The sequence below is a fragment of the Lagenorhynchus albirostris genome, chromosome 19, assembly GCF_949774975.1.
Source record: "Lagenorhynchus albirostris chromosome 19, mLagAlb1.1, whole genome shotgun sequence".
NCBI classification, from domain to species: Eukaryota; Metazoa; Chordata; class Mammalia; order Artiodactyla; family Delphinidae; genus Lagenorhynchus; species Lagenorhynchus albirostris.
The window spans coordinates 1771552-1782675 of NC_083113.1; the positions used below are offsets into that span (position 1 = coordinate 1771552).

General features: G+C 52.3%; 1 protein-coding gene across 3 annotated transcripts; it reads left to right on the forward strand.

Moving 5' to 3' along the window:
- The first annotated feature begins 1117 nt into the window (after nt 1-1117).
- LOC132509649 (zinc finger protein OZF-like) lies at nt 1118-6988 on the forward strand. Of its 3 annotated transcripts, none has more exons than XM_060130916.1 (3): nt 1118-3043; nt 3442-3568; nt 4759-6988. In XM_060130916.1, exons 1-3 carry the CDS (start codon nt 2732-2734, stop codon nt 6402-6404), a joined length of 2085 nt encoding a protein of 694 aa, XP_059986899.1. In that variant the 5' UTR covers nt 1118-2731; the 3' UTR covers nt 6405-6988. The 3 variants fall into 3 exon arrangements, with proteins under 3 accessions (XP_059986899.1, XP_059986901.1, XP_059986900.1); XM_060130918.1 differs by having other exon boundaries at nt 1118-1788; XM_060130917.1 differs by having other exon boundaries at nt 1118-1433.
- Nucleotides 6989-11124: the final 4136 nt, after the last annotated feature.

Below are 11124 nucleotides of genomic sequence, written 5' to 3' on the forward strand. Positions count from 1 at the left end.
TTTGGCTCAAATAAAACTGTCTTCTATCCCTAGTAGAGATTGTTTATTGATTACTTCCAGCGACAGTGTCAACAAGCATTCTGTAGACAGGCATCTCTTACTTGCTCTCCCTGGCAGTGTATGTAAGAGCCTTGGGATGATGCTGCTGGTGACGATAAGGACAATAACAATACTAGCTCTCTCATATATGTAGCACCACGTGCCTGGCCCTGTGCTAAGCACTTTTTTTTTTTTTTTTTTTGCCGTACGTGGGCCTCTCACTGTTGTGGCCTCTCCCGTTGCGGAGCACAGGCTCCGGAAGCGTAGGCTCAGCGGCCATGGCTCACGGGCCCAGCCGCTCCGCGGCGTGTGGGATCTTCCCGGACCGGGGCACGAACCCGTGTCCCCTGCATCGGCAGGCGGACTCTCAACCACTGCGCCACCAGGGAAGCCCAGCTAAGCACTTTTCATGTCACCTCTCATGAGGAAAGTTGTGGTATTTTCCAAATTTTGTCACAGGACTCTGAATTAGACCTGATTCTTTGAATTTAGAGCATCAGAATCTCCAGAAGGGCTTGTCAGGCTCATCCCTGTGGGGGGCGGGGACAAGAATTTGCATTTCTAGCCAGTTCCCCAGTGATGCTGATTCAGGGACCACAGTTTGGGGACCACTGAACTAGAGAGACATTTAAGGTTACTAAACAAAGTCTCCATGAGGAAGATAGTATTTTCACTTGACACCCTCAAAGGCAACAAGTGATTCCCCAGGGGCCTCCTCACGGCTGGTTGTCCGAGGCCCAGGACACGGGTCACTTGCTGGACAACAATCTCTGCGGGAGGAAACCTGGGAGCGGCCCCTTTAAAAGGAAGCAAAGACACGCTCCTGCCCGTCTTTTTTCTCAGCTCTCCATTTCCCAGCGCCCCTCTAGAGGTAGCTTGGCGTTGCCATGGAGAATGGAGAATGTGTGGGCGCCGCGCCGGGGGGTGGGGTGGACATGCAGGACTGAAACTACATTGACCACAAGGCATCGGGCGCGGCAGGTTCTGGACCAATCACAGCCCAGAACAAGGGCTGTTTCCTGCTGCTCGGTCGGCGGGGGCGGAACTTCCTGCGTCTCCATTGTTGGCATTCCTTCTGCTCTTGACAGGTCGTTTTCCACTGCCCTTGGGGACCCGAGTGTTGGGTCGTGGCCGTTTTCCAGGCGCCTCCTCGGGACCCGGCCGAGGTGGACAGTGAGGAGGATGGGACCGGCCTCCAGGCTCCGTACGAGCCGCACTGTCCTGTAACGTGGTGTCCTGCGTCCCCACGGTCCCTGGAGGCGGCGTTTACACCGTGGGGACAGAGGTCCCGCGTGCAACGGGCGGTGGGAGGCCCCCGGCCTGGGGCTGGGGGTGTAGGGAGCGGCAGAGCCCGCCTGGGTCTGATGGCGGTGGCGCTGAGGGGCCCGCTGCGGGTGAGTGGAGGGTCCCCACAGCCCCCACTCACTCGGACCCCTACCCATGTGGCCCGGGACCCCCGACAGAGGGGAGGGGTTGCTTCCGGACTCTGCCCCTCCATCTTCGCTACTGGGACCCTGGGGTCACTGAAAGCCCAAGGTGCCGAGTCCTGGCCAGGTTTTTTGTGGAAACGTTCTCATTCTGGAATCCAGCGGGACAAGGCGTGCAAAGCAGTTTCAGGCACAGGGACCAGGATGTGCACATGCTTGGCGGTGAAGCTCAGTTGGGAGTGTTCAGGGAACTGAAGGTCTCCCTGTTGCCTGGTGGACAAGAGCTTGGCCTGTCACCTGAGGGTGGCGGGAGCCACGGAAGGTTTGGAGCAGAAGAGGGAGGTGATCTGACTCAGGTGTTCACAGGCTTCCTCGGGCTGCAGAGTGGAAAACAGACAGGAGAGTGAGAGTGAGGGAAGAGAAAAGGAGGCACACAAGGATGCTACCTTAATATAGCAGTGGCTTGGCCAGAGCGGTGACTGGAGTTGGGAGAAGTGGTTGGAGCTTGGATCTGTCTTTTAAGTTAAGCCAGCCTGATTTTAGGTGGAGGGGGGGAGAGAGAGAGAGAGAGAGAGAGAGCACAAGGAGGTGGGGATGTCCCCGTGGGTTTTTGGCCTCAGCGATTAGAAGGTGGAAGTGCTTCGGCTGAGATGGGGAAGTTGGTGGGTGGAGTGGTTTCAGGGAAGATCAGGAGGTGGATTTTGCATGTGGAGACTGAGATGTCCCAGAGACTTCTGAATGCAGGTCTGAGTTATGCTGAGGGATTCCACTTGGAGACATCCAGTTGGCAGTACCCAGCCTGTGAAGTGAGGTGGAACTCAGGTGCAGATTTAGGAGGGAGCGTCTTTAGGGCATGGTGATGGATGCCCCATGGGGGCAGCTGAGGACTGGGTGGCTCTTCGGGTACCTGGACAGGGGTGGTGGGTGTCACAAATTCAGGTGAAGGGAGGAGCAGCCACAAAGGAAGGGGTGTGTGGGAGAGGAGGGTCCAGAAGGGGCCCCCGGTCGCTGGGGTGGAGGCTGAGGCATATTGTAGGTGGAGGTAGATGACAGCAGGACCGGGGCTGGTGGCTATTCACCTCTCTATGGCTCACCAGCCTTTCTTGGCGCCCTCTGTGGGGCCTGTGAGTTTCAGTTAGGATAGCAGGTTAGCTCAGTGGCAGGCAGGCAACTGGGAGTGTCGCAGGCCTGGGGTGGGAGGTGGTGGGCCTGGACTTTGAGTATACATTAGGAGAGAAGAATACAGTGGCAGGGGAGGTGACAGCATGCAGAAAGTCAGAGGCCAGGACATGCCAGAGATCCATGTCTGGCCTTGGTGGCTGAGAGTCAAAGGTAGGAATAGGCCCAGTTGCAGAAACAATGAAGGAAACTCTGGGTGCCACCCCTGGCAGTTGGAATTCTTTGAAGTCTGGGTCAGGAAGGGGTACTGGTTGACCTCACCAAGTAGCCAGGCTCTGGACACCATTTGCACAGTGACATGTGGGATGGCTGGGAGATGCCCGTTGTGTGGGGTCTGGAGATGTGCAATACAAAGCCTGACGTGTGCATGCAGAGATGAGTCAGTGGACTGGAATCTGGTACTGGGGGCCCTGTGGGAGAAAGGGGGCCTCCGGTTTGGTGTTTCTGGGTGGCAGGATCTGGGGACCCAGGGGAATTACCTAGCAGGAGGAAGTGGGGCCCTACATGCCAGGCTAAGGGTTTAGATGGCATCTATCTGTCCACCTGCCTGCTCTTTGAAGGACAGTGACCGATGGGACATGAGGAGACAGCGGCACCCATGACGTTGCATCTGGGGGAAGTGGGTGACCTGGAGTGTTTGGGGAGGATGGTTTAGGGGTCAGAGACTGCCCACCACAGAGGTGGTATGATGCAGGGTGAAAGATCTAGGTCTGTATGGGCTCATCTGTGCACTGTTTTTTGTTCGTTTTTCTACCGTCCTTTGGTCTAGCTGACTTAATTGTCTTCATCATGGCAGGGCTGGGGGACCTTTGAGGACATTGCCGTGTACTTCTCTCAGGAGGAGTGGGGGCTCCTTGACGAGACTCAGAGGCACCTGTACTGTGATGTGATGCTGGAGAACTTGGCACTTGTGGCCTCACTGGGTAAGGCCCTCCCAGCCTCCTAGGCTCTGCCTTTCCTTTTCTCCCAGAAGCAGCTCTGTCTTCCCGCAGCTGAGCATGGGCACTGCTTCCTCCCCTGGACCACCTGCCTCGTGTTTGCCTGCTCCTTTCTCTGAGGAGCCCCAACACCTGATTCCGAAGCCTTCTGGGGAAGGGCTCAGGCTTCGGAGTCTCAATCCGGCTGCCTAAATTGGTCCGGATCGGTGGCACCTCTGTGCCTGGCTGTGCTGTGGACTGCAGACACCGACGTGGTCACTGCTTGTGGAGACGACTGGGCTGTTCCTGGGAGCCGCTCCTCAGGAGCTGATTTTGTAACACTGGGTTTTCTTCCCAGTTGCAAAGATGACACGAACTCCCTTTGGTCTGTCACCGGATAGGTTGCCCTGAGCTAGGCCACCCCCTCATCCGCTCTTTCTGCCAGGACTTGCATATTCCACGTCCTGTGTGGTTGCCCAACCACAGGAACAGGGCAAAGGACCCTGGGTGCCCGTGTCTGCAGCCACAGCAAGAGAGGCTGGGAAGGGGCCTGGCTCTGGTGAATGGGAGCTGGGGGCAGAGGCGACATTGTGATGGGCTCACATTATACTGGGTACTTCCCCTGTGTGCACTGGAGCTTGTTGCTGGAGCCAGTAGCCCCACCCGACCCCCACCTTCCTTCTTCATTGAGGACAGACCACCTATTTGCCATTTGTCTTTTGTACCTAGGCCCTGATGACGGACAGCCTCACTGCTCTGATCTCCATTTCTCCCCCATTCCCCGCCCTTCCTCCTTTTGCAGGGCTGTCCCAGGTTAGCCTACAGTCCATGTGTCATGACATGTGTGTGTATCTTCATGTAGACTCAGAGCACCAGGTTCCTTGCATTTTCCTGAGCTCGTGCACATGGCTCTGTGTCCTCTTTTCCTGGCAGAGCTCTCTCCTCTCCTGATGAAAGCTGAGGAATGAGTTGGAATCTCTGCTTCTCCTCCCAGCCTGAACCTCACCCATGTTCTCACAGGTGATGGGCCCTCGCTTTCTGTGGCCTTCCTGGGCCCAGTCCTGCACCACTGGCTCTACCTCACCCCAACTTGATCTACAGACTCATTCCTGAATGTGTCAGACACACATCTGTGAAGGGGCTGCCCTCTCCCAACAAAGCCTACATACATTTCACTGGCATTTCTCTGCTTTCAGATTATGGGTGTGGAGCAGAGGCTGAGGAGGCATCTTATGAGCAGAGTGTTTATGTAGCAGTGCTTCAGTCCAGGACCCCCAAGGCAGATCCATCCATCCAGAAGGCCAACACCTGTGATGTGCATGACCCAGTGTTAAAAGACATATTACACCTGGCGGAGCACCAGGGAATACAACCCAGGCAGAAACTGTACACGTGTGAGACATGTGGGAGAGGTTTCTGGCTCAGTGCGAACTCTCACAAGCACCAGAAGGAGCACAGTGAAGAGAAACCCTTCACATGCAGGGAGTGTGCTAAGGCTGTCCTGGACAGCCATGGCCTCCAGCCCCAGGCCACCTACGGAGAGGGGACATCACACAGAAGCACCGAGTGTAAGGAGGCCTTCCCACCCAGCTCCATTTGGCAGCAACAGCAGGGAGGCCACGCCTCACAGAAGCCCTTCAAATGCAGCGACTGCGGACAAGCCTTCCTGAAGGCCTTTGCACTCCTCAACCACCTGATCACTCACGCCAAAGAGAGACCCTTCAGGTGCCCAGCAGGTGGAAATGCCCCCATGGAGAGCTCAACCCTGTTTAATCACCGAAAAACTCACACTGGAGAAACATCCCATGTGTGCAAGGAATGTGGGAAGGTGTTCAGCCACCTGTTTAGCCTGAGGACGCATCAGAAAGTTCACACTGGAAAAGCGCATCTCAGTTGCAGTGAATGTGGTAAAGTCTTCACCCGCAAACACTCACTCACTCAGCACCAGAGAGTTCACACTGGAGAAAGGCCTTATGAGTGTGACCAGTGTGGGAAAGCCTTCACTCGTAGCTTCCACGTTGTTCGGCACCAGAAAGTTCACAACACAGAGAGGCCTTATGAGTGCAGACAGTGTCGGCGAGTCTTTAGCTGTATCTCCAACTTTGTCGAGCACCAGAAAATACATACCGGAGAAAGGCCTTATGAGTGCAGCGAATGCGGTAAAGCCTTCGTTAACACCTCCCATCTTGTCCGGCATCAGAAAGTTCACAACACAGAAAGGCCTTTTGAGTGCAGTGAATGTGGAAAAGCCTTCCAGCAAACCTCCAAACTTATTCTGCATCAAAGGAGTCATACTGGAGAAAGACCTTATAAGTGCAACCAATGTGGGAAAGCCTTCAGTTGCCCCTCCAACCTCATTCCACACCAGCGAATTCACACTGGAGAAAAGCCTTACAAGTGCTCCGAATGTGGGAAAGCCTTCAGTCAAAGCTCTGCCCTCATTCAGCATCAGAAAGTTCACACCAGAGAAAGGCCTTATGAGTGCACTGAATGCGGGAAAGCCTTCAGCTACAGCTCTAACCTTGTTAAGCACCAGAAAGTTCACACTGGAAAACGGCCTTATAAGTGCAGCCAGTGTGGGAAGGCCTTCAGCGAAAGCTCCATTCTCAGTCAGCACCAGAGAGTTCACACTGGAGAAAAGCCTTATGCGTGTAACAAATGCGGAAAAGCTTTCCGCTACAGCTCAAACCTCTCTAAGCACCAGAAGGGTCACACTGAAAAAGAGCCGTCTGAGTGCAGTGGACATAGGATCACCTTCAGCCAGAGCTCCAGCCTCCCTCAGCCCAGAAAGGTCACACCAAAGAAAGGCCTTAGGAATGTGGCAAGAGTGGATAAGCACTAGTGGGGACCTTCTCCTTGTTCCATAAAAGGACTCACTCTTGAGAAACTCCTATGAAAGGAACCTTTGTGAGGAAGCCATCAGCCAAAATTTGAAACTTGCGCATCCCACACCCCTACTGGGAGATTGGCTGTAGTGCCAGTGGTAAGTGGGAAGCTTGCAGGAGCTATGCAGCACTTTCTAACCTGTCCAGGTGCTTTGCCAGATTATGTCACTGCCAGGTGCCCTCTCACCTCTACCACTTGGCAGATCCCCACACCATGTGCCTGTCATCTCAACATACTCAGGGAATGCAGGCTTGTGTTCTCATTCCCTGGAGGGAGCCATAAACTTTGGGAGCCCATTGGGGTGGCCTCATTTTCCACCTCTCCCCTGTCCCCAGTGGCTCAGGTGTTGCCCTGACGTAGTTCTCTCCAGGAGGATCTGGAGTCTGACGATGTCCAGAGGAAGTTTCCTTCTTCATGGGCATTGTTGAGTCTACAGATGATGCCTGCAGTGAACTGGTCCAGCCTCCATATCACCCAGCCTTGGAACTGCCTGCCTGCAGAGTGTGATAATAAAGACCTTATTGCTGAAGCCATCTTTAATCCTGAGACTCCGTCCATTGTGTATGGGGAGAGATGGAGAACAGAATTGGGCTCTAATGGTGCCAAGAGAGGGAAGGGCTTTTGTGGGGGCCCAGACTTTGATAGTAGGATGGCAAGGAATAGCATGCAGTCTAGTTTAATCTAATTTGCCTTGTAGCCCAAGGCCTCCTGGGACAGACTGAAGGTCTCTGGGCCAAATCTTATATCCTGGGTGCCAGGACTATTTGTTGGGCCCAGAGCTTTGGGGTTTAAGTACTGGTGTGGGAATCTCCAGCAATTCCTGCACAGCATTCCTGGGAATGTCCCACATCCCTCAAAAGTGTTGAGGGGAGGATGTCTCCTGGGACCTGCCCATGGGTCCAGTAAGGCCCCTGATGTCCAGAATCTGTAGGTAGGTATCTCTGGATTTAAGATCTACAGGGGCCAGGTAGAAGCATAAGTGGGTGTGGACACACTGGGTTTGAGCTCAGGAAGACTGTGACAAACGGAGATGTGGCCGATGCTGTGCCTGGGCCATGCACATCATACCCACTCACAAGAGCTGAGTGTGTTCAACATCAAGTGGGCAGCTTGAAATAGCCATGGTGGAATTTATACCACAGAAATTAGCAAACAATAGCTCTCGGGGAAAAAATAACACACCTGAGAAAACCTGATTTGTAGTGTTTACCAAACTTGCTGACAGTGACCTTGGCCACAAGAGAGACTCAGCTGTACAGGGAAGTCCTGCATGCTCTTGCCTTGTCCTCCAGAACAAGTGCAATGCCACTTGAGGGGTGTAACCAGGGGTGAGGTGCTCACTGCCAGACAATAATCTTGAGGTGGTTTGGATTCCTACAGCCTCCCAGAGCTGCTCACTTCAAGGCCAACACTGCAAAGGCAGGAACCCTGGGACTGAGAAGGGAGGTCCTGCAGTCCAGGATTTTAGTGGCCCAGTCAGTATTCCAGGCGAGTGTGGTGGCCATTGGCCTTATCATCTCCTGTTTTCTGCTGCCACTGAGGCACAGCTGTCCCCAGGTATAGGGGTCAGAGACGGTGGAATCAACATATGGTTGCCCCATTTTCTGGTTTTCCAAGAGGAGTGAGAGATCCATGTTTTTATGTGGAGCCTTTAGATTTTATAAAGGTTGAAAACTATTTCCCCCAAACTTCAAAGTTTATAGGTACAAATGCAAACTATATATATGGGTTCCATATGTGTTCCTGGACCAACACTTGTGACTCTTAGAAAATAAGCAAACCAGGCTTCAGGGAGCCCAAGAGTCCCTGGGGGGCCCCAGACACGAAGGCTTTTGGCCCAGTGTTTACTGCACAGCACGTAGCAGGGACAGTGGCACTGCTACTACTCCACTCAGGATGACTCTCTGTACCCCCCACCCCCAATCCTCTGCCAGTTCCCTGAAACTGACCATATGAGGGATGGCATTCCTGGCAGGCTTGTGGTCAGCCGAGCACGTGGCAGATGTGCCTGAGCTCTCCCCAGCATCCCAAGGTGTCAGGGAATCCCTGAACTCAGACCATCCCTTCTGAGTGTAATGATTGTCTTCCACCAACTTGGGAGGCTTGGGATCAGAGTTACATTCAGCTGAACCTTGGGGCCTCAGGCTTCCTGGCAAAGGGTGGACACATCATCAATGGCTCAAGTCCTTGAACCCGTGTTGTAAGCTGTAGTTAGACAGGCCTCATAAAACTGCCCCCAGTGCATGGATGAAGCCTTTCACCTACCTTCTACTCTCCCCACCAGGGGTCTGTCACACCAGCCAACTTACTGGAACCTTAATATTTCCCTGGTGATGCCACAACATACTGAACAAAGGTGTGTTGGTTCTAAGCATTTGATTTCCCCAGAGTACCAATTCATCCCTAGCATCACAAGATATCCAGGGACCCTTGGCCTGCTCAGGCCCACTCTCCTGGGTGTATCAGTTGCCTCCCACCAACATGGGAGAGTGGCTTGGGATCAGAATTAAAGTCCAGCTGAGACATGTGGAACTCAGGCCTCCAAGCAAGGTAGGGCAGACACCTGTCATCAGAGCTGAATCATTTGTACCCCAAATGGTCTGCGATGTGTAGATCCTGTAAAATGAAGACTTTTGGTGAAGAGTCCTTGATTTGGTGAAGTGTCCTTGACCTGAACCTGCCTTGTGGTCTCCCCAACAGGGCTCTGTGCAGGGCAGACGGCCTGCGGGTGTGTGTGTGTGTGTGTGAGGGGGGGTGTTTGTGTGTGCACGCACATGCGTCTGTGGGTACATGATCATGTGCATGTGCCAGAACATCCAAAATAAAGCCCTTATGGCTCTGAGCATCTATGAACTGGGGCTACTGACATCTGTCTTGACTCTACAGGAAGGCTGATCTGTGAATGAGCCACAGAGGAAGGCAGCGTTACTTGAGCCCCAGATCCACTTAGTGCCTGAAGCCAGATGCCAAGTGGACTTTTGGGTTCCATGTGCCAAAACTGACCAAAGGAATTCACAGAGGAAAAGGTAATTTTTTCAACCAACCAAATCAACAACTGGACAGCCATATATTACAACAACAAACTTCCACCCATACCTCAAGTCATGTGCAAAAGTTAACTCAAACTTGATCATAGACATACCTATAAAACTTATAACCAAAATAAAAAAAAAAGAAAAAAAAAAACCAAAACTTATAACCATAAAAGTTCTAGAAGGAAGCACAGTGACCTTGGATTTGCTGAATTTCTTAAATATATCATAAAAAGCATAACAAGAAAAATACAAATCAATTGGACTTCATCAAAATTTTAAACTTTTGTATTTCAACAGTCACTCTCAAGAAAATGAAAATGTAAGCCATACTGGGAAAACTATCTGTTAAGAAAACACTAACAAAGGACTTGAATCTCGACTATATAAAGAACTCTTACAACTTTTGTTTTTTTTGGCCACACCACAGGACTTGTGGGATCTCAGTTCCCCAACCAGGACTGAACCCAGGACACGGCAGTGAAAGCGACAAACCCTAACCACTAGACCACCAGGGACCTCCCACAGCCTAATTTTTAAAAATGGGCAAAAGTGACTTGAACACTCACTTCACTAAAGAAGATATCTGGATGGCAAATAAGCACATGGCTTCCCTGTAAAATGTGTTATTTATTTAAAGCTCATGGCACCCCCATAGGCGTTCTAGAGATACTGAGCCGGTAAAGGACACAAAATCTGAGCTACACATCACAGCTGATAATTAGCTGTGTGCCACTGGACATATTACAAAGTCTCAGTTCCCCCTCTATGTAATAGATTATTTATTTATTTATTTATTGGCTGTGTTGTGTCTTTGTTGCTGTGCACGGGCTTTCTCGGGAAGTCCCGATTCCCCTATATTGAATTGATGGCTTTGGCAGAGGTGCAGGTCTGCAGATCCTCAGAAAGTCTGCATACTCTCACCCCACATGGACTCAGTCATCAAAGCAGACTCATGGGCTTCCCTGGTGGCGCAGTGGTTGGGAGTCCGCCTGCCGATGCGGGGGACATGGGTTCGTGCCCCGGTCCAGGAAGATCCCACGTGCCGCAGAGCGGCTGGGCCCGTGAGCCATGGCTGCTGAGCCTGCGCGTCCGGAGCCTGTGCTCCGCAACTGGAGAGGCCACAACAGTGAGAGGCCCGCGTACCGCAAAAAAAAAAAAAAAAAAAAAGACTCATGACTGCTTCACAGAAAGGGCAGAGTCACTCCAGGCTGCCAGTCTCCCCCACTCTCTATTTCCTCATACCCAGTGTTCCTTTACCACTTAATATACCCACCTGGCTCTTACAGGAATACAAGAAGGTGACCCTGCCTTTCAGGGTCTGGTGTCCGGAGGACATGACTTCTAGCCCAGGAGAAGAGCTTCCTGTCATTGCGGCTGGAAGTGTGATGTGAAATATCGTCTAGAACAAGAAAGCAGCAGCCTCGCCTCCTGGATCACTGGTATGTTTTCAGAGTGCCCTCTCCCTTCCCTGGGTGAGCTCTTAGCAGCCAAATCAAAAGATTTGGAACATAGAATCTTTCAGCCTTTCCCAGGAGAGCAGATATGCAAAGTAGGATACACACTGGAAAGGAAGAAGTAAAAGTGTCTTTATTTGCAGATGACGTGATCCTGTATGTAAAAAAATCCCAAGGAATCCATTTT